The sequence below is a fragment of the Eublepharis macularius genome, chromosome 1 (assembly GCF_028583425.1).
Source record: "Eublepharis macularius isolate TG4126 chromosome 1, MPM_Emac_v1.0, whole genome shotgun sequence".
NCBI lineage: Eukaryota > Metazoa > Chordata > Lepidosauria > Squamata > Eublepharidae > Eublepharis > Eublepharis macularius.
Window position 1 is genome coordinate 130,499,946 of NC_072790.1, and position 24,225 is coordinate 130,524,170.

General features: G+C 41.4%; 1 protein-coding gene across 1 annotated transcript in view; it reads right to left on the reverse strand.

Annotated features, from left to right (window-relative positions):
* Nucleotides 1–24,225, reverse strand: part of SYNE1 (spectrin repeat containing nuclear envelope protein 1) — a 471,821-nt gene that overhangs the window by 426,194 nt on the left and 21,402 nt on the right. The window contains exons 6-9 of the mRNA XM_055002895.1: nt 23,207–23,316; nt 16,315–16,422; nt 11,658–11,795; nt 6,354–6,518 (exon numbers count right to left, since the gene is read on the reverse strand). Coding sequence (XP_054858870.1) covers nt 6,354–6,518; nt 11,658–11,795; nt 16,315–16,422; nt 23,207–23,316 — 521 coding nt within the window. The remainder of the gene's footprint in view (nt 1–6,353; nt 6,519–11,657; nt 11,796–16,314; nt 16,423–23,206; nt 23,317–24,225) is intronic.

A 24,225-nucleotide genomic window follows, 5' to 3' on the forward strand; every position in this document is an offset into this window, starting at 1 on the left:
TCTAGTAGCTTAGATTTTACTTGGATTTCAAACTAAAATGTAATTTGAGGTATGTTTATCATAGGTTGGGATTTATTGTTTGAGCTGATGAAACTGAAAATGTTGCAAGTCCAAAGCATTTGTTATTGGGGATTTTGACACTCCTGTAAAGGCCTTATATGCTCTACTTTAAAATTATATAGCCTTTTTTGAGCCATATATCTGTTCCCACACCCTCTTGATCTGGTGTTTTGCTCTGGTCATGGAGACAGAAGAGCCTTACATAATTTACTTATCATTGGCAAACTATGACCCGGTAAGAGAATTAGGGCAATACTGAAACTCCACAGAGTAGGGGCATGAGTAAGATGGTTGACTTTCAGAAACTGATGGAACTAACTGGTTTTCTGAAAGCATTTTCCTACTTGTGCAGCTGGAAGCCTGCCAAGCACTAGTCAGTCTCAGGATATGGAAATAGCCTGAGTTATTGACATGATCTCTCTTAGTCACCATTTCCCAGTCACCTCCTGAAGACAAAAAAAAATGGCCTGAGAATGGCAGAAGTTCTGTAATGAATCCAGGCATGCATAAGTTAGAGTTCATAATAGAGCTCTACTGTGCTGGTTAGAGTGCTGAAGAAAGCATATCTTTTCTACCACCACTCCATTTGTAGCATGCTGTTCATAGAAGGAGTTCCAAATGGTTAGGAGGCTGTTACATCTTTGGCCACAGGGTAAGTTGAGATAAGATGTGGTCAGTTTGTTAAATTAATTGCAGATAGAACTGCTTTCTGACTTGGATGGCACATTAAGTTCCGGATGGCACCAAGGACTCTGCTTGTCTTGTTCCACTTTTCTCTTTGCAAAGGATGAAGATGTGGGAGGGATCCTTAGAGAAGTGAGACCCACTACTAGGAATCTAGCCTGTCCTGGCTTATTAAACTTCCCAGGAAGGAGCCATCCTGTTGTATAGTGGAAATGACTAACACATTCTTGAGGGAGGTAGTAAGTAGTAACCCCTCACAATTTTGAAAGAAGTGGTACGATTATTCCTGAAGAAGCCAACATAGAACCCAACAGATTTTGGTACCTATTGGATAGTCACTAATCTCACATTTGTGTGAGATATTAGCCAAATATGAGCTTTGTGAAGAGAATGCTACTTGCACTAAAGCATAAAAAGTCAACAGGAGTGTTTTCTCTTTCTCTCTCCAGTTAGAATTGAACAGTTGGGACAGGAAACTGGAATTATGAAAAGTATATCTTGTGGCATGCATCCTGACACTAGATTCACCTTCATTCTAAGATACTGTAAATTGGTTACTATCCTGAGTATGCAGAAACCCCTATTTTGTCTGTAGGTAGCTGACATGCATGCATCTATCAAGTTTATTATTGGAAGGAAAGATATAGGGGGGGAATACATGTATATGTAAAACACGCTGTTTTTCACCACAGTTTGTTATGATGCTGGAAATTCTACAGCCATTATTTTATTTATTATACACTCCTAGCCATGAAAATAGAAAAATATTTCCTATTATTGGAAGAAATTGAATGAAATTTTGCAGAAATTGTATAAACAGAGTGGTGTATATTCTGTGTTTTTAAAAAAGAAAGTTCAGATATGCAGGAGTAACCTGTATTCTGCACCAAGAAAAGCTAATGTTTCCCAATTTTTGCATAATTTATTCTGCTTATGCTAGTCAGGTTGTGAGAAGCAAGTGTACCATTGAAATGCTGTTTCTCCTCTCTCTCTTTCTCTCCTCCATTTTCTGAGAATTCATCAATCATTGATGGTACAATTTTCCTCAGGGTTGAATACTGGCTTTTTACAAAATGAGATTTTCATGGTGCCAAATTTTACATTTGCACAACACAATTACAGCATATATACCACTCTGGGTAAAGTACATACATAAATGCGTAATTAAAATATAATTCTTGAGTTTCTGCTTATCAATTATTTTCTACATCAGTGGTTAGCAACGAAACTGGCAGTTAGGCCAAATTCAGTGTCACACCACATCTAGAAGCCAAACGACCCCCTCCCTTTCCACACCCTCATCTCTTCTACCATCACTGACCATAACCGACACTACCAAAGCTCCTTCCCAAGTACAAAAGTTGGAGATAATGACTCTGGTCCTGCCATTTTACAGTAAGGTAAGGTAGCAGCTGCTTCGTTTACTATCCATATTTGTATTGAACAGGCTAGTAAGGATTAATCTGGAAAAGCAGAGGAGGGCAAAACCGGAGGAATCACATTTTTGGTTGCTTGGTAACCACATAAGCCTTTCTGGATGCTTCGTATTAATTCAGAAGCAACAGCACACTCTTATTTCATTGCCCAGCCACCACACATGGTTTCCCTTAATTTTTTTCTCCTCTTCCCTATTCAGCTTAACCTTTAACAAGCCTGCTGATATGAACATTGAAACCAAGGTGGCTGCTGCAGCAGTGTTTAATTTAAACTGCCAGTGACAGAAAAGAGAGCATTAACCCCCAACTTGTTTACTCCCTTGTAGAACAGAAACTGGACACTGGCAGCTTGCAGGGTCAGATGTCAGGCTTCCAAGAAATGAACCCTACCTGCAAGCTGCTAGTTTCCATCCTCTGTTCTACACAGAGTATTACAAAGCATTATTAGAGTATAAAACATTTCATTCAAATTCTCACTCAGCTCTAAAATTTACCAGGTAACATACTATTTCCTAGCCTAAACTGTTTCACAGAAGCGTTCAAGTATAAAGTACACTAGTACCATTATACCTTTCTGAGCTCCTTGGAGGAAAGATACAGATGTGATTGATAAAATGACTTTTATATATATATATTAACCAATTGGAATGCTTAAAAATCTGAAAACCAAAAACAATTCTTACGGTTTGCCCATCTAAAGATAAGTACTTTTAATCACACAGACTTCACTTGAGGAGAAGCATGTACTTAACTAATTTTCATGTGGTAATCAAGGTGAATTGAAACTGGTTAACTTAGGCACACTGAACACATTCGATTTTGAAAACTGCCATATAATGCATTTAAATTAGAAAATTTCTTGCAATGTTTTACTTTGGATTATAGGATTTTTAAAATGTAGGTATATAATGACTAGCATATATATTTGGGGCCAGGTTTTACAAATATCATAGCATGACTAGAGGTGTGAGCTTCGGGTTTCGAATTTGGGTAAAATACCCAAATTGGACATGATCTGTAAAGATTCGGGATTCCCAAATCAGGGCCAGCATGCTGAATCAAATCCCGAATCAAAGCTTTCCTGAAGCATTTGAGTTGCTTCGGGAAGCTTCGGGGCCCAAGTTTAAAGGGCCTTTCCCCTGCCTCTTGCAAGCAGCAGGTCTCTTTAAACTTCAGCTGGCAGACAGGGGGATTCCCTCACCTGACAGCTGAAGTTTAAACTGGCCTTCCAGTTTAAATGACCGGACAAAGAAGTTGGCTTTTTCTTTGCAGATGCAGAGAAGGCCTTTGACAATTTGAACTGGGATTTTATATTTGCATTAATGGAAAAGATGGATTTAGGTAAAGAATTTATAGAAGCAGTGAGAACAATATATAAAGAACAAAGAGCGACAATCTGTGTCAATGACGACCTGACAGAGAAGTTTGAAATAAGGAAAGGTACAAGACAAGGATGTCCACTATCACCTTTGCTCTTCATTATGGTCTTAGAAATATTACTAAGGCAGATTAGAGAAGATGACAACATAAAAGGGATAAAAATAAAGGGATCTTCTTATAAGTTAAGAGCTTTTGCAGATGATGTGATGTTTATAGTAGAAGACCCAATACAAACCTTGTCAAGATTACTGGATAAAATTAAAGAATTTGGAGACTTAGCAGGATTTTTTATAAATAAAAAGAAATCAAAAATAGTAACTAAGAACATGACCAAGAAGAAGCAACAGGAATTGTGTGAACTTACAAACTGTGAAGTGGTACACAAACCTAAATATTTGGGAATAGAGCTGACAGCTAAAAACATTGATTTATTTAAGAATAATGATGAAAAGCTCTGGTCACAAATTGAAAGAGACATGATAAAATGGAATAAATTAAACTTATCGTGGTTTGGTCGGATTGCCACAGTTAAAATGAATGTGCTGCCCAGAATTATGTTCTTAATGCAAACAATACCAATCATTAAAGACAGAAAGCAATTGGAAAAATGGCAGAAGAAAATATCAGAGTTTGTGTGGGCAGGAAAGAAACCCAGAGTAAAGATGAAAGTACTTTGTGATGCGAAGGAAAGAGGTGGAATGCAGTTACCTGATCTTCGACTTTACCATGAAGCAATATGCCTAGTCTGGTTAAAAGAATGGGTGTCTTTAACCAATCATAATTAGTTAACCTTGGAAGGCTATAATAAGCTTTTTGGATGACATGCATATATGTGGTACGATAAGTATAAAATGCATGCAATGTTCCAGCACCACTATTTGAGAAGGAATTTATTGTTGACTTGGCTAAAGTACAAAAAATATATAGATCAGAAGAAACCACTGTGGATTATACCAGCTGAGGTGATCAACCCAAATCTAGAGTATAAGGGAAAAGAATGACTTACCCTCAAGGACTTAACAGAAGTAGCAGATAAGGAGCTAAAGCTTAAACCAAATGAGGAGTTGCCTTTTAAGTATGGGTGGTTACAATACAGACAGATAAAAGATTTATTTGACTCAGATCAAAGGAAAACAGGTTTTAGAATTAAAAACTCAGAATTTGAAGAACTTTTGTTAGGAAAATACTAAAGCAATTTCAAAAATGTATAAATTGTTATTGAAGTGGTTCACAGAAGATGAAACAGTCAAGGTACAGATGGTAAAGTGGGCAATAAATTGTAATAATGAAATAACGATGGAAGCATGGGAACAATTGTGGAAAAACACGTTAAAAATATCAACATGTACCAGTATAAGAGAGAATGGCTATAAAATGATATATAGATGGTATTTAACACCGAAAAAATTAGCCATAGCCAATAAACAGCTATCCAATAAGTGTTGGAAATGTAAGGAGCATGAGGGCTCTCTATTTCATACGTGGTGGACTTGATAGACATGTGGTGGACTTGATAGAGACTTTTGGACTAAAATTTGTGTTGAGATGTCTTACTCCAGTATAATGTTGTTAAAAACCCAGAAATGTTGTTATTATCTCTGCATTTAGAAGATGTTAATAGAAATGATAAGACATTGATATATTATATGATAACAGCAGCAAGAATGTTATATGCTCAATACTGGAAGAAAGAAGAAATACCTGAAATTGAAGAATGGACAAGGAAATTGTTGTACATGGCTGAAATGGACAAGTTAACAAGAAATTTGGAAGATCAAAATCCGAAAAGGTTTTTAGAAGATTGGAAAAAACTAAAAAAATATATGGAAAAGAGATGGGATGTTAAGGGACAATTATGGTATTTTGAAGGGTTTTAAAGATATTAAGTAAGATAAGATATAGTTAAGATCTTTACCAATAACGAGACAAGAACAACTATAGTATAGAAATAATGTGATAATAATAATGGGGGGATTGGAGTGCTGTTGGAAGTCAACATGGAAAAGGGGGAGGGGAGGGGTTCGGGAAATATAGCTGTGGGAAATTAAATGAATTGTACATGAATTTTAATTTGATTGTATTGACCCATCCAATAAAAATTGTTAACAAAAAAATAAATAAACTGGCCTTCCCAGGATCTGGCCTTCCCAGCTGCCCTGCAGGCTGCTACGGACCCAAAGGAGGAAGCGGAGGCTCCAGTCCTCCCCGCAGCCCTGCAGACCCGGAGGAGGCAGCAGTGGTGGTTCTGGCCTTCCCCACCTGGCCAGGTAAGTGGGTTGGAGGGGACAGGGGGCTAAGGGGGGGTAAGGGGTGTGTGGGTGTGGGTGCTGAGAGAAAGCCTAGCCCCCTGAATCACTTTGGAATGCTCCAAATCTTTACAGAGCATTCTGAAGCGATTCAAATACCCGAATCCAAAGTGGCTTGCCGCTTCAGGTTTTGGGTATTTCCGAATGTTTTTCCCACTTCGGGTAAACCTGAAGCGGGAAACCTGAATATTTTCAGGGTGCACACCCCTAAGGTCCTCAAAACAGTAAAGAAGCATATTCCCCTTTTAGTAGGTAGTGGCTCGCTGTTTATGACTCTTGTCCTGAAAACATTAATCAAGAAGAATCATATGTTTGTTCAGGTCATGATTGCTTTTATCCATTGAAAAGAACAGCAAGTTGTAACATATTCCACTCTTCTTTCTTTATTTGCAACTTCTATTGCAATAAACATATCTTCCTAACTCTACAGTGCCTAAGTTCAGAAGATTTTATATTCTCATTGAAAAAAATTATACTGCATACAAACCTTATGCTGTTCAAGCTTCCTATGTATCATATTGGCCGTTTCCTCATGAGCTTGCTGGACAAGGATTTCTTCTCGAAGAGCAGTCTCTGCCCTATAAAGCCAGGCACCAATAGAGCCCAAAGGAGCAGGAAGAGATTTATCAAGTTGCAGGTGCCATTCTAATAACTGGAAAAGACAAATGTATATATATATATATTTTATGTACACATGGTCTGATACTTGATCTTACTGAAAAAAGTGAAAATTACGAATCCATGGATCCCTGACCCATACACATATAAAATATATGAATATTAGAAATACAAGTTAAAAAAATAATTCAGCCTTTACCCTCAAAATTGAGATTGCAGTCCCAAAATTATTCATGAATAAGCTGACAGTTGTGTAACTAATAGATGGCAGATATAAGTTAATTAAGACAAAATCAAATGGCTAGAGATACAATTCAAGTATATACATGATCATATACACTAGACATGGTCACAAACCAGGAAAAAAACGAACCGCGTGCTTTGTGGTTCGTTCAGTTTCACGGAACACAAACCACGAACTTTGCTGAACTTGAGCCGGTTCACGAACTGGCTCGTGGTTCAAGAGAGCCCAGAACAGGTCCTGTCATGCTCAGAGAGCCCAAACTCGCAGGAAGTTTTCAGCAAGCTCTCCTCCAGCCACCCTCCAAGTTTGGTGAAGATTGCAATACGGATCTCCGAGTTATACAGCCCCAAAGCTGGTGCTCCCAGGAAATTCCCATTTGATAGAATTGGAGCCATCTCTGCCAGCACTGGCTGTAGAAGCGCTCAAAATAAAAGTAAAGGGCACTGAAGGGGTGTGCAGACAAGTCCAGTGCGTCCATTGAGGTGGTGCTGGCAGCCACCTCGAGTGCTGAAATCTGAAGGAGGAGCCCTGCTGGCCCCCCAACGATCAGCGTTCCTTGTGTGCTCTCCTGCGCTCGTGCAGGAATTCCTTTTTGGCACAGAGCATTGCTTCTGGAGCGCAGAAGGGCAGCCCTGCCTTCCCGCTCAGCCAGTGCCTGAGGAGAGGAGGAAGACGATAGAAGGCGGTGCCTGCCTGACTCTCCAGCCCTCCCACCAGACACAAGGGCAGTGAACTGCCCAAAGTGGAGCTTCGAGTTCAGCCCCATCAGCGGGGACATTTCTCTCTCTGCCCTTTCCCCCCTCCTCCTCTCTCTCTCTCTTTCTCTCAATTTAAGCCTCGGGTGAAGCTTCTGCACTGGAGTAAGCAAGAAACACTCTAGCTGGCTGGGGAGCAGCGAACTCCCGTCTGACTTTTTGTTCCCCTTGCTCCCTCCTTTCTTTCTTGCTTCCCCCTCCCCCATGTACTAAAAGGAATGACAGGAGGATTGCCCATTGGAAATAATAGGAGAGGCTTGAAGGCCCATTGGAGATAATGGGAGACAGGGATGCCAATTTACTTGCCTGGGCTCCACTGAAATGCATCACAACACAAAAAAAGTTGCAAAGAAAATGCGGAATGGATTTCAGATAGAATACTTTAGGAGTGGAATGACAGCCCCCCAGAGTGCAGGGATGGTCCCTAGCTATAGAGCTTGTGCTTTGGGACCAGAAGGACAGGTTGCAGAGTGGAATGACAGTTCTTGGAATAGGCTCAGTGCTCTGGGACTGGAAGGACAGCCCCCAGAGTGCAGTGCAATGACAGCCCCTGGGAGTAGAAGAAGTGTTCTGGGACTGGAATGACAGGCACCAGACTAGAATGACAGACCGTGGGAGGAGCAGAAGTGTTCTGGGACTGGAATGACAACTCCCAGAGTGCAATGACAGCCCCTCGGAGCAGAATTTGTGCTCAGGGAAGGAATAACAGGTTGCACAGTGGAATGACAGCTCCTGGTAGTGGTAGAAGCATTCTTGGAGTGGAATTACAGACACCTCAATGGAATGACAGCCCCTGGGAGTAGCAGAAGTGTTCATGGACTGTAATGACAGCAGAGTGGAATGACAGCCCCTAGGAACAGAACATGTGCTCAGGGACTGGAATGACAGGTCGAAGAGTGGAACGACTGCTCTTGGGAATAGGGTCAGGGCTCTGAGACTGGAATGACACCCCCTGTCATTCCATACCCACTGCCATTCCAGTTTCAGACCACTGATTCTTCTTCCAGGGACTGTCATTCCACTCTGGGGCCTGTGTTGATAGATCAAGATGGGTAGCTGTGTTTGTCTGTAGCAGTAGAAAAAAGCAAGAGTCCAGTAGCACCTATAAGATTAGCAAAATTTGTGGTAGGGTATGAGCTCTCATGAACCACAGCTCAATTCTTCACTACTGGACTCTTGCTCTCTTTTTGTGTTGTAATGCATTTCAATGGATCCCATGCAAGTAAATTGGCATTCCTGGCCCCCATTTTCTCCAATGGGCCTTCAAACATCTCCCATTATTTCCAATGGGCAATCCTGTCATTCCTTTTAGTACATCCCTTTCCCCCTCCCTGGCTACTTCTCACCTTTCCTCAGGCTTTTGGGGGGGGGGGCTGCTCTTGGTGGAAAGAGTGGCTGGTTGTATGTGCACCGCCACAGAGGAAGGAGGAAGTGAGGTGAGACACACACAATTCCATTTCAATCCCTGTGCGACAGGTAGGAGCAAATCACTGTTGTTGGGCTTAAAGTTGTTGTTTTAAATTCTATTACTTTCCTCCTCCCTTCTCCCTTTCGTTCTCCCTCCCTCTTGCTATTCTCTGATCTCAATGCTGCTTCCCCTTCACTCCAGCAGAGCAGCACCCCACACTGCGCCCCCCTCTTTATCACCTCCCTTCTCTCATCCCCTAGTTTCCATATATCACCCCACCTTCCCCCTCTCCCCCAATAGTTTATTTCAATATTTATACACCACATGCTTAGCTGTCAGCTGCAGTTCACTTCAAATCCAAGGGAGGTGGAAGAATGAGCATGGAGGGTAGTTCCCAAAAGGGATTTCTGACAAAGGTGATCAAGCCGGCTCTGTCAGAAAAACCCTTCTTCTACTGCCAAGAGTCTCTGGGATCAGGGCAACACAGGATCACTCTGGTTGGCAGGAAGACCTGATTAACATGGTTTGGGAGGAAGAGATTGGTGTTATCATGGCTACTGAAGGCTCCATCTCCCCAGTTGCCTTAGAGATTCTAACCCTCCTCCCCTTTTCCTGGCTGGATGGGCCAGAATGGGAGCTCTCTAGTTGGCAGGGACAGCTGCCAATCAAGCGTGGAGGCCTCAGATTGGGGGCAACCAAAAGACTGCCACCGTTGCCTGGGCGATGGATTGAATGGTGCCGAAGTGTCTGGCTTCCTGAACCGGCAACGGAACAGTAGGAAAAAGTTGTTTGTTTCATAAAAACGCGGCCCCACAGAACATGTGTTTCTTTGACTATGAACCAGCTGTTCCATCCAGAATATTGTTCCATGGTTCGTTTCATGCCCATCTCTAATATACACTATCTTGCCCATTCCCAGTTCATACATCACCTCCACCAAAATATCCAGGCCCATCCATTCTCAGCCTTTCCCTCTATTCTTATCATTACCAAATGTCTCAAAGCTCAATCACACCCAGCTCCAATGTCTTACCTCCTTTTCTCTACATAATATGGCCATATTCTGTGGCTTTTATGTCCTGTGGAGTGGGCTATACAAGTGGGAGAAACAATGAGTGACTGAATTTCAGTCTTATTTCCCTACGTGCCACATATTTGAGGAAACATGAGGAGAATCGGGGGGGGGGGGATCTGGCTGAGAGGAATCTGGCTAGTAATTTCAGGGGCACAGGAGGGAGCTCACTGCTGTAATATGAGTATGTATAATGGAATGTTGGTGTGTACTGGCTGAAAAGATTTTGATAGTAATTCTAAGAATAACTTTACTACAATTTAATATCCCTTGTTTAGCAAGTTTATTGGTAGGAATAGAATTCAATCAACAAAACTCACATGGATCACATTATGTTTAAAAAGTTTAAAATTATCCAAAGTATTCAGCAATGTCTTCCTCCTTTTAGAATTATCAATAACTTTATGAAACTCCAGTACTTATATGATATCATGACAAAGACTACAAAAATGACACTATTCCAATAATGCCCACATTTATTATTAGGAAGCAAAGATTTTTGTGGGAGATGAAAAAGGGTTAGCAGTCTAATACTAAACAAGCAAGCCCTTAGCGAGGTTTATTTCCTATTTAGGAGCCTTAGTGTTAGAGACGACAGTGATAGCATGTGCCTACCCAACACACTTTTTGGCCCTTTTTTCTTATATCATAAAAGCTGTGAAATATCCATAGATGTATTTTCTTTAACTGTTATTGGAATTGCATAATCAACACATGAAAATTCAAAATGTGGTTACAACATTTATCACGAGTGATAAACCAGCCTTCATTGTAGCCAGTTTATACATTATGACAGCCACATGAAGCCCAGCCCTCTAACAAATCTGTGAAAAAAACCCAAGCAAAATTTCTAATGTGGCCTGGGGATAAAAATGTCCCCAAAATTATTGTGAGACTGGTGGAAATGTGGATGAGGACTTTCTCTGTTGCTGCCCACCAAGCTTTGAAACTTCTTACTCTTGGAAAGCCAATTGGTCTCCTCTGTGACAGTCTTCCTCCTCTTTGATAGTGATAGACTTCCAGAGTTTTGTAAAAAGTTATTCTTTTCCAGAGGGCCTTCACAGTAGGCTAAATCTTAGTAGCATTACCATGTCTCTTGCTATAGTGGGAGGCCTCTTGGCAACCAAGTATTTTACCTACCAATGCTTCAAGAAATGGGAGGTACACCAGTGTTGTGCCAGCAAGCTGAAAACACTTATGGGGAAAACTGGAAGTGACGTAACAGGAAAATTCTGTTGACCATCTCCTGCCATCACTTCCATTTTTCACTGGAAGTGATGTCAGCTCAGTGCACCAAGCTCCAAGCCTTAAAATTCTCCAGGGGGTTTTTGGATGTAGCCAGGCAACACTGCTTACTAGCCCAAATTGGCTTGGTTTATTCCAACCATTATTCTGTGGTTTGCTTTGACTTTAGCTCTTTAGTATTATTGGGTGTTCTGAATCTGAGTTCTATTATTCTGACTGCTGTAGCACTTGGGGATAGGGGAGTCGTTTTGATTGTTGTGCCCTATGTTATTAATGTTTATTGTTTAAAATATGTTTATTGCTTTACATTATTTATTCTCTTGTAAACCATGTAAACCATCTTATAAACCATTTAAAGAAGAAGGGCAAGAACTAAAGCATTATAAATGAATAAATATAATAAAGTTTTGCTTTGCCTTAAATGTTCACACAATATTTTTATAACTTACCCGGGAAGAAACTCTGTCCCATGCCTGCTTCACCAATGCTTGATCAAGTGACAGTTTGCCATCCTTCCTTACAGACTGGATCGCAGGTTCAATGTGTTTCTTCTTCATTTCATATTGAACTCTAAAATGTTTAAATGACTGCCAGAAATAAATGAGAGAAATAACAAGGTTTTGAGGAAAAAATGGGCTAGAATGATACCAGTTTTAATATATTTATAAAGATCTGCTAGTAAATCCTTCTAAATCTTTTCTAGCAAAAAAGAAAAAGACATGAGATACCGTAAGGACCAGGGCTCTTTTCTGCCAGAACGTTCTGGAATGGCGTTCCAGCAGTTCTCAAAACTGCTCCCCTTTCCTGGCCATTTCGGGCCTGAAACGGGACTAAAACAGCCAAGATTAGACCCGACTGAAAAGGGGAGGGATGGCAAACCCCGTTATAATCTGGTATGTAAGAAAGGACAAGCCCACGGGGAATACAATGAAACAATGCTTCACAAAGTGTTAAATTTTTAAAGTGCCAGTGCTATATGATTCATACATTCATACATATTTGTGCAACTCTTTCAGAAACAAGAATAAATCCATCATACAAAAAGTGCATTCATGAATATTGCAACATGTCCGGGTGTAATAAAGTCAGTACAAATTCAAATCCTTGCACTGGTCTCTTTCCTTCTTTCTAGTGACCTTACCATGCACAGAGCAAACGCAGAGGTGGGATGGATGTAGAAATCCTCCTCAGGCCCGACCTGGGGCCGGCTTGTAAACCACAGATTTCGTGTCCTCTTCTATGGGAGCACTGCCTCTGGTTCCATATGCTTGGAGATTCTCACATTACATCAACCGGATTGGGCGGCCGTCTATTCCAGGGCCGGCCCCAGATCGGGCCTGAGGAGCCGGCCCCAGATCGGGCCTGAGGAGGATTTCTACATCCATCCCACCTCTGCGTTTGCTCTGTGCATGGAAAGGTCACTAGAAAGAAGGAAAGAGACCAATGCAAGGATTTGAATTTGTACCGACTTTATTACACCCGGACATGTTGCAATATTCATGAATGCACTTTTTGTATGATGGATTTATTCTTGTTCCTGAAAGAGTTGCACAAATATGTATGAATGTATGAATCATATAGCACTGGCACTTTAAAAATTTAACACTTTGTGAAGCATTGTTTCATTGTATTCCCCGTGGGCTTGTTCTTTCTTACATACAAGATTAGACCCGAATCAGGCTGGAACAGGCTGCTGTCAGGCGGGGGAAACACTCCCCCGCCCGGCAGTGGCCCGATCCTGACCGTTTCAGGCCTGAATTGGACTGAAATGGGCCCAAAGTGGGCCCAAAATGGCCAGGATTGGGCCTCTGCCAGGTGGGAGAACATTCCCTCATCCGGCCACCCGGCAGCAACCCAATCCTGGCTGTTTTGAGCTCAAGATGGCCAAAACCAGCCTGAAATGGTTAGGATTGGGCCCAAAACGGCCAGGATCAGACATCTGACAAGATGGCAGAACGCTTTGGGCCAAAAGGGGCCCAAAATGGCCAAAACAGGCCCAAAACAGCCAGGATCAGGCCTGAAACGGCCTGGGGTGGGGATGCAAGCGGACATGAATCATGGGAGCCCTCCTGGCATGGCCACACTCTGTGTGATGATGTCACTTCCCAGAAGTGACGACATCACATGGTCCTGGGAGTGCACACACGCTTCGCATATGCGCATATGGTACCCACTGAGTTCCACCTCCTCTTTTCTCAGAAAAAAAGCCCTGGTGAGGATCCTCTTCACACTCAATACTGGAAGGAAAGGAGGGGGCAGACAATGTACTTCCCATTATGATTAAACAGGCCAGGTTGTTAATTCATAGGGTTGCCATAAGTCGAAAGTGGCTTGACAGCATATAACTCACACACCCCAAGTACAATTGTCCATGGCCTGTGTGAAGCCTGGCCTTCAGGCTATAAAACATTACTATATCTCTTTCTCCTGCTATTTCTGGAATGCTGTTTGTGTCACCCAGATAAAATGGGATGGTAGAGAGGACCACATTGACACTAAAAGGGGCCCAAGAGACTTGGAAGCCTCATCTTGGCATACCCTCAATTACATCATTGCACTTTCCCCCAGAATCTTGGACTTTTGCACCATGAGAACTAAATCCACTACCTGGCAGATTCAGATAAATATCTAGACATCCAAATAATTAGTCTGATTCTTCTTGGAAGAAATTGAGTGCATTCACCTGTCCTATAAATTGTTTTATTCAGTTTTAACTAATCCCATTTGTGTGGTTGAATGTGTAAAACACTTCCTCCTCTACCCAAACATAGATAAAACTGGCTTGTTTCAGGAAGAAAACTTCCCTGCAGTGCAGAGAGGGAATGGAGGAATTCTGGACAGAAAATACCAAGCTGGAATATTTACATAACAGAAGCTAAGCTTATCTTTTCATCTGTAATTTTTCTCTGAAGGATAATTTGACAAACAGTGTAAAACAACTATGTGTGCAGCAGTCAGGCCTTCCATAATTTTGACTCAGGCCTTCCTTCCATACTTGGGAGAAAAGTAAAAATAATAATAATAACATTTGATTTATATACCACCCTTCAGGACGACTTAACACCCACTCAGAGAGGTTTACAAAGTATGTTACCATTATCCCCGCAACAAAACACCCTGTGAGGTGGGTGGGGCTGAGAGAGCTCCAGAGAGCTGTGACTGGCCCAAGGTCACCCAGCTGGCTTCAAGTGGAGGAGTGGGGAATCAAACCCGGCTCTCCAGATTAGAGTCCATACTCTTAGGCAAGATCATAAACTAGGGGTGCCCAACATGGTGCCTGTGGGTGCCACCAAGACCTTTCTTGGCATCTGCCAAGAGATTGTAGAAAGTGAGTGGTGTCAAGAGGTTTTTTTTTTTAGTTTCTGATGTTTATAGTATAATGCTGACAGTGGCATTATGTAAAGTACTTTACCTGTGCAAATAGCGGAGTGAGAATCTAAAAACCTTCTGACGAAACTCGGTAAGTCAGCAGGGCTAAAACTTCTACTAAAGTCATCAGCTCTAGTGGTGTGCATCCCCCCCCCCAAAAATCCAGGAAATCTGGGTTTCAGGAATCCCCAGAAACTGCAGGATTCCTAAAAACACAGGAAAGATTCTCTGATCTGTTTAAGACAGATCAGAGAATCCCAGATTTATTCAGTCATTATTTCCTATGGGGAAAACTATCTGGGTACTATTCGGGGGCTATCAAGGGGATTGGGGTGGGGTCATTTTTCAAGCAACACACCCAAATTTGTAGGGAACCTACTCCTGACTGTCTTCCAAAGACCCTTCCCCCCCAAGTTTAGTTTCAGGAAGGTTAGTCTCTGGATCAAATTCTATGGGCCCCTGAACAAGGAGCCCCCACTCTCCGTTGTTTCCTATAGAGATACATTTCCAAGCAGGCTCTCAGACAGAAACACATAGAAGCAAGGCTGCCGGTGGCAAGGGGATAGCTGCCACCCCTCAAAACCAAAGTGAATCAAGAGGACCAACATCAAATCAGAGAATCATGTCAAAACAGAGAATTCCACCCAAACCAAACTGGCGCAAAGGACACTGTTGCAACTTAGCCCAACTGAACCAGAGTCACTCTCAGAAGCCAGGAAGACAAAAAGAGCTCCTGCAGGGATTAGCCACTCATTCTCCCCTCTCTGGCTCAGTCTCCCTCCCTCCTGCCTCTGCCTCTACCACATTGGGATTAGCCACTCATTCTCCCCTCTCTGGCTCATTCTCCCTCCCTCCTGCCTCTGCCTCACTCTCCCCTCCCTCCCCATTTGGGAAAAAAGCAGGAGAAGTCCAGGAAGGAGCCAGCCAGAGGTTGAAGCTACATTTCCCAGATTTACCTGGATCCTGGATTCTCCAGCTTTATTTGGGAAAGTCAGAGTTAGCAGGATTGGTAAACATATGGCTTCATTTCCCAAATCCCAGATATATTTTCTATTTCATATGGAAGCTGATAATAACATAACTACATCAAATTTTGATCACTTTTCAAAAACCATTTCTGTTCCTATGAAAATCAGGCCAGAATCCCTCTCTTACTGTACACATATGCAAAGAACCCTCACCAGCTCTTCAGCATTAATTGTAATTGTCACAAGTGATACTGCAGGTTAAAAATGGCTGGGCCCATGAGAGGTGGGCTCATCTAAAGCAGGTAAAAGGCCAGAAAAAGCATTTTCCCTCTTTCCCTGTTGTGTGTTAAATGCCTGCAAAATGAAGACTGCTAGGTGAGGGTTTCTTAGCTAGCTCAATATGTATAATTGATTTGTATGCATGCCAGAAAATATGTGTAAACAATATGTTAATTTTAAAAAGCTTCTGCCTGAACTGTTCAAGAGCCACTATCAGAGTTATGCATAACCTTACTCCCTGACATTTTGTGATTGGCTTCACCTCCTGCAGCAGCCATTTTCTGACTGGCTCCACCTCCCACAGTAGTATTTTGTGGTTGTGCACACCAACTTCTCTGAAAATTCCAAATGTGGCTGCAGACTCAAAAAAAGTTGGGGAGCCCAGTCATAAGCTACACACAATCCTATTTGCAAACCTTTCTTCAAACAGTTTTACAAATTACATTAAAAAGTTTCTTAGTAAATGATCAAACAAACAGAATAATATTACCTGGTATTTCTCTTGCAAGCTTACTTCCATCATTTGAGCTCTTGTCAAGTCCCTTTCAAATTGTTCTACCCAGATTTTCAGGTCTCGGAATATTAGTCTGTCCTCTTTCTATGAGAGGTAAAAACAGTCAAAATAAAACAGTTCATCTCAAAAACATTAAATATATATGAAATTATTGTTTAGGAACCTGATTGTTCAAAACACTGTGTGAGTGCATTTGTGCGGGCCTGAACCTCTCTGTGTGTGTGTGTGTGTGTGCATGTGCGTGTGTGTGTTTAGGTGATCTGGAAAATTTGATCCTATCTTCAATGTCAGCAGCTACAGTACAAACCAAGGCATTTGTTGAGAAATCTTAACAGCTAAAGTGAAAGCCTGTCTCAGGCAAGTGGATCAGAGGTGTCCTGCTGTATGAAAGATCCACAAAAAGCCTTTACTCCAGATTTTCAGTTGTACAGTGGCAATGGCACAGACATCTGGAAGATGAACCTACCAAAGATGAATTTATTTGTAAAACTGGTATTCTGTGAAATTAAACTAATGCAATATGATGCTATTTAATTAAACTAATATTCAAGTTGATGTAAATCATGCACATTTATTTGGTAAACTGATAATGAAAGTTAATTTGACTGGAAAAGGTGATACAACTTCAGTGTTATCAATATATATTTACATAAATTATAAACAAAAAATTACAAAAACATATTCTGAATGGATTTTGCTAGATCAGAGAATGCAATTCTCTACCTAGATCCTTTTTTGGTCTAGCCCCCATCCTGGGCATGACACTGAAACCACCCTGGTCTACCTTTTTGATGATCTACACCAGTCTACTAACAGGTGGAGTACATCCCTCTTGGTTCTTCTAGATTTCTCTGTGATTTTACAGACCATCACCACTGGCATCCTGGCTTTAGTACAGAGTCAGGAATTGTTGCATTCAAGCTCAGTAGACTAGGTGTGTTTTCAGACAACAACCAAAGAGTAAGAGAACTCTCAAACATTAGACTGGCACTAGTTCAACTCACTAGTAATTATGCATTACCTAGTCCCCATGGTTGCATGACAAAAGTATTGAAGAACTATTGAAGAATTACACAGTTTTAGGGTTGACAATGAAGAAATTGAAATTGGCTCAATCATCAACCAATAGGGAGACTGCAACCAAGAAAGAAGACTGAGACTTGGAAGAGCAGCTGTAAGGGAACTAGAAAAGATCCTTAAAGATAAAGATGTCTCTCTGGGGACCAAGATCAAGACAATCCAGACTATAGTATTCCCCATTACTATGTACAGATGTGAAAGTGGACAATTAAGAAAGCTGACAGGAAGACAATTGATTCATTTGAAATGTGAAACTGGAGGAGAGTTTTGCGGATACCATGGACAAATAAAAGAGTTCTAGATTAAATCAAGCCAGTATTCTCTCTATAAGCTAAAATGATGAAATTGAGGCGATCATACTTTGCTCATATCGTGAAAAGACAAGACTCACTGGAAAAGACAAAAAGGCTAGGAAAGGTGGAAGGCAGCAGGAAAAGAGGAAGACCCAAACTGAGATGGTTTGTTAATTCATAGGGTTGCAATAAGTTGGAAACAACTTGATGGCACATAACACGTGTATGCAGCTGCATGAATGGGAGCTTTTTTCTTTAAAAATGAGTGGGGAACATCAGTAAATGCTGGAGCACACAGTAATTTTTTAAAAAGCATTGGTGAAATTGACAACAGTTCTCTCAATCAGGACCTGAAGTTGAGAGGACTCCAGTAAAACTGACAAGCCTTGTATGTTTCACCAGGCTTTTTAATGACACCAGTGATATTTTTTAAAGAAATCATGATGACCGCAGGGGAAAGAGAATTGTTTCACTGTGACTGGAGAGGGGGGATTAAACACCAACAGTCACCACATCATAGATCTCTCCTCTACACCAGGTGAAGCAACACTACAATCATTTCATACCTGAATGGGCTGTGATGAAATTGTGGTGCAACTGCAGCAAATCAACACATGAAGTGACAACAGGGAAAAGAGGAATGCAATGGCAATGCAAATTTTCCAGGAAAACGTCGTCTAGATTCTTAGTAAGAATTGAATGGGCAACAGTGTTAATAATGGAGAGGGGGAAGCTAGTGTGAATGGGGACAAAAACCAAAAAACAGCCCAAAACCATAAGAGGGATCCACCTGTGGAATGGCCTGCCTGAGGAGGTCAGGAGAGCCCCTATTCTCCTGACTTTCCACAAATGATGCAAAACTGAATTATTCAAAAGGGCTTTTTACTCATATAGGAGGGCTGTATTGTAGGGAGGGGGGCTCAGATGCTTCGCTAATGAGTTAAGGACCATAGAGTTCACCACTGCATTGCCTTATATACTGTTGCTTTAAGTATGTGCTCCTATGTGCTACCTGTGCTTCAAGTGTGATCTTACTGGGTAGTTATATGTTGTCTAATGTCAGTCCTAGAATTGCTTATGCTCTGCTCCAGCATTTCTTCAATTCTGTATTGGATTCTTGCTAATGCTATGTTTTTGTAAACTTGTATTTATTTACCCTATGGATTTTTTATGGAAATGTCCTTAATATCGATTGTACTAATTGCACACTGTGCAATCCGCCATGAGTCTCAGTGAGAAAGGCAGACTATAAATGACATGAATGAATAAACGAACAAACAAACGAACGAATGAATATAGAACACATATAAAGAGACTGTTTCATACTTCAGACTGAGGCATACTGCTCAAAAGCATTGACAATCCCATAAGTACTATATACATATTTATCTGTAAAGCCATCTTCATTTTCAATTCATAAACTTGGAGGCAGAATATGTTCTGCATTCTATGATTTCATGCTTCTTATTCATCTATTCTGTAGAGAGGAAATGGCATTTTATTGCCAAAAACAAATGCCAGGGCTCAAATACTGGAACAGAGGGCTGCAAGACAGGATCTTATACTAACACCATACTGCCACTAGGGCATCAGCCTTTTCATAATTCAATCAGTAACTGCAACACTAGCGCTGGTTTCATCCTGTGCTATTTCTTTTTTTTTTTTTTTTTTTTTTTTAATTTTACATACATACCCTACAAAACAGTAACTACAAAAGACTACAATAGCACAAGGGGTAGGAAAGAAGAGAGAAAAAAGAGAGAGGGAGGGAGGGGTGGAGAAAAGGGGAAGGTACCCTACAAACACTAAACACTAAACACTACATTTCTGTTTTCCCTTCATACTGCCATTATTCAAAAGTTAAAGCTTTATATTATATTGATGGAGTGGTTGACCTTACTAAATGCAAATTACAATTTAATTTCAAGTTAGATTTTTCTTCCCCTCCTGGGTCCCGGACGGAGTTCTCTCTGCGCAACTGCAGCCGCAGTGCTCGTTTCCTCCCCCTCCCCCTCAGGCTTCTCCTTTTCGTCTAGCTTGGTGCACTGGAATTCTGGGTTCCTGTCCTCAAAATCCCTTAGTTGATCTTCTGATAATATCTTAAAGGCTTGATCTTTATGGGTGAACCAGATTCCTTCTGGAAATAACCATTTGTACTTTATTCCACGTTCTCTCAGAAGAGCTGCGAACTTTTTATACTTAAAACGTCTTTTCCGGACTAGAAATGGGACGTCTTTCAATATCTTAATTTTATTGCCCAAAAAGTCCAAATCCGCATTATATGAATTGTATAGGATAGTGTCCCGGATCCTCTTAGATGAAAAATCGATGATGATCTCGCGCGGCAACTGACGCTTCATTGCATACTTTGAAGTAGCCCGACGGGCTTCCAAAATGGCGCTTTTAACTTCTTCTTTAGTTGCCCTCGCGGGTATCGCCAATAGTTCCGAGACAAGACCCCGTAAGTCCTCGTTTTCCTCCTCTTTCACATTCTGGAGGCGCAAAATTGTCTGTGTTCGTTCCACTTGTAGCCCGATCAACTGATTCTCCACCAGTTTAAGCTCTTTATTCGTAGCCTTCACGAGTGACGCACTTTCCCGAGCAGACTTCTCTGCCCCCCCCCGCTGCTTCCTTGATGGTTTTCACTTCGCTCTCAATTAAGCCCACCCTTTGATCTGTTTCATTCAGCTTGTCAACAAAGGGTTTTATAGCTTCACCAACTGCCCTCCGTACAATTTCCTCCAGCGATTCTCCCTTTAAGGCAGCCGAAACTGACTTGCCAAGGGCAGGACTTTGTTTTTTTGTTGCCATTTTGGGGGGGGGGGGCACCAACCAAATTTTGAGACTCAGCAAAGGGGAAGAGTGAGCCTTCTTAGCTTCAGATCTCACCTCTCCTTCACGTACGCTTGTAATAACAGAAGGAATTCGCTTACTTGTAGGCTCTCGCCTAGTTCTGCTCTTTGCCGTTTCTCATGGCCCGGCAGCACTCGAGGCGCCGCGCACGTCCGCCGGCCTCCGTAGGGACAAACGGGCAATTAACCCCCCGCATCGATTCCGGGGGGCTCTTCCCGCAGCGTCCCGGACCCAGCCTCCCTCACTGGGAGTTTTGGGGGCTAATCTTCGCAGATCAGCCGCCCGGACAGGGTGCTCGGCCGCTTCCTCTCGAGCCAGCGAAGAGGAGCGTCCGACATGGCGGAGAAAACGAAACCGAACCCATCCTGTGCTATTTCTAATGCAACTGTGATGTACATGTTCAAATATCTCTAAAAAGAATATTGCAGAAAAATGCACCTAATGGACCCATATGAGAGTTATGTTATGAAGTGATTATCTAGCCATTGCATTCATCAACAAATACATTAATAATTGTGCTGTTCCGATAAAATATGACAGGAAGATATACATTTTAAATATAAGTAGAAGTTATGAGATAAACACTTTGCCCTTCATACTTAGTGTGTCATGGTTGCTGTTTCAGACCAGAATGGACAGAAGGTCTCCATTCTTCTCCGGCAGAAATTGAAAGTTATTGCTGGGAAGCACCAGGTGCTTCTTCTCCATCGTGTTGATTTTGAAAAGCTGAACAGATTGTCTCACAGTAGCATTCATATTCTTGCCAATTAAAAGATTGTATGATCAGGATTAGAAGGCAAATGAAGATTATTTGCTGATAAAAATACTACTGATAGGCCAGTCCAACAGGAAAACACACAAGACAAAAACAAGATTCAGGCCCAGTAGAACCTTAAAGACCAACTAGATTTCCAGAGTATGAGCTTTGACTTCCAAACGCTCATACCCTGGAAATCTAGTTGGTCTCTGAAATGCTACTGAACCTGAATCTTGCTCTTCTATTGCAGATCAGCATAGCTACACTCCTGAAACTATCTTCAAGACAAAAAAAGGTTTTCTAGAATTACTAATCCAAATAGATTAAGAAATTCATTAATAAGAACAGATCATTACTTCCTTGTGTCAACCGTTTGCACCACAAGTCCACTGTACACTAAAATATGCTTAACACCTTAAAAGGTTCAAAGAAATCCAATGAATACAAAGTTTGTAAAAGTTTGTAAAAGTTTACTGACATCAGTACTCCTTAAAGCTACATAGAAAAGCTCATGTTTCTTTAAACTATTTCAAATCTCCCTTGAGGCGGGGCCACAATTAAAGGCCCCTCTATTGCTATTGCGAGTGCTCCATGAAACTGTCCTTAAATTGGCTGAATGATCCTCTGCCAACTAACAGATCATTATTTCAAACTGTTAGTTTTTTTTTTTAAAAAAAGATTCCAAATTATTTTGAAAATAGGAGTAACAACTTGACTTACAGTGCAATCCTATAGAGAGTTACTCCTAAATGCATTGATTTTACAGCAATTAGATTGCAGTAACTGCATAAGATTACAGGGCAATACACACATTATTTTATTTATTTACATTATTTATAGTCTGCCTTTCTCACTAAGACTCAAGGAGGATTACACAATGTGAATTAGTACAGTCAGTTTCATTTCAATAAACAATGTATTAGAGTCTATGAATACAAATTTGCAAGGATTTAAAACCAGCAGAAATCCCACACAGAGAAATACTGAAACAGAGCTTAAATAAGTCTAAGAATGATACATTAAACAACATAAAACAACTTAAAACTACCTGGTAGGATCATACAAACAGCAGCAGATAGCAAACATTAGCATAACAGTAGTAAAGTCTATGGTCACTGTCCCTCTACTGAAGCAATCTGAGACCACTTTCTAACAGTATAGCCCTGCTATCAGAGTAAAGCCCACTTGAATAATTCAGGTCTGCATAGTTTGCAGAAAGCAAGGAGAGTGGGAGCTTTCCTAACTTCTTCAGGTAGGCCATCCCATATGGTGGGGGCCACCACAGAGAATGCACATGTATGGACAGCTGTTGTTGATTGGTGACTATCAATATCTAATTCTAAATGCTGGCCATAAAGTGTGGATCTAAAAAGACTTGCAAATTGGGGCCATGTACTGTTGGGGTTCTGAAATTCCAGGGAGAACTCCCAGGTTTGCATAAAAATCTCAAAATTTAACAAAAAACAAATGGAAGGGGGTTAATCCCTCCAAATGGAGAATGCTTCTTGTGAAATCACATGAGATCACTATCGACACTGTGTGGTTGCCTAGCTACTGAGCCTCTGAAACTTGGGTTCAGGCAACTCATATCTGCAGATTAGGGGACAATTGCAGTAGAGAGAAGCAGAGAGAGTGTTGAGCAGGGACAGAAAGACAAGAAATGGATGAGGGAGGAAAAGTAAAGAAAGAACTGGGAAACTAACTGGGGAGGGAGAAAGGTCTAGGAAGGGAGAGTGGGGAAAAAGTGGGTTGGAGAGAAATTTAAGAAGATAGAAGTAGAGGGATGTAGATAAAGGAGCAGGGACCTATATGGAGGAAAGGGATTTCCATCCCTGTTAGTCTTACAGGTCCCCACAGCTTGTATAAATTATAATTAGAAACGTACGTCAGTCTCTTGTGATTCACTAGCTGCATTATGAAGATCAGGGTAGAGTTTCAGGAACTGTGCCACATAGGTCATGACAGATTTTTCATCTGGCTTATCCACATCCACATCTGAAAGAATGAGGATGATAGTAAGTTCACACATAATTGATTTGCAGAAAGTGTTGGAACAAACATTGCTTAAACTTGCTAAAAGTACAAACAAGCTCCATCCTAAATATGACTTTCACAGTGCAACCCAAGAACACCTTTCTGGAAGTAAGCCTAATGAATAATTCTGAATAGGATTTATTTATTTAAAATGTTTACATGCTCCCTTCTTCAGAGCACTTCAAGACTCAAGGCGGTAACAAAAATATAAAAACAATTTTATAAAACAAACACTAAAAATGAGTTGACAGATATAAAAGCACGTGTGCAAAGTGCTTGCAAGTTGCAGCCAACTTATGACAACGCCAGAGGGTTTTTGAAGCAAGAGACGAACAAAGGAAGTTTGCCATTGCCTGCCTCTGCACAGAAACCATGTTCTTCCTTGGTCATTTCCTATCTAAGTACTAACCAGGGCTAAACATGCTTCACTTCCAAGATCTGACTAGATTGGGCTAGCTTGGGCCATCCAGGTCAGGGCATAAAAACATTAAAACCAGTCTAAAATCACCTTACACCAACCACGCAAGGGTATTCTCCCTTAACCCAGGCTAAGGCTGCCCCAAAAGCTCCCTGGAAGAGCTCTGTTTTGCAGCCTCACAGGAAAGCCAGGAGGGTAAGGGTAAGAGCACCCTCCCCTGACCTCTGAGAAGCTGTCCCAGAGTGATGGGGAAATCACTGGAAAGGCCTGAGTCTGGACTGTTGCTAAAAGTACCTTGGGAAAAGGGGTGGAGGTACTGATAGTAGATCCTGATAAGAACAAAGCTGCCATAAGGGAACATGCAGGGAGAGGGGGGTATTCATGCAGTTGGGCTCCAGGTCATGAGGTAATCAACAGTAAACTTCAACTCCCTGAACTGGACCCAGAACCTA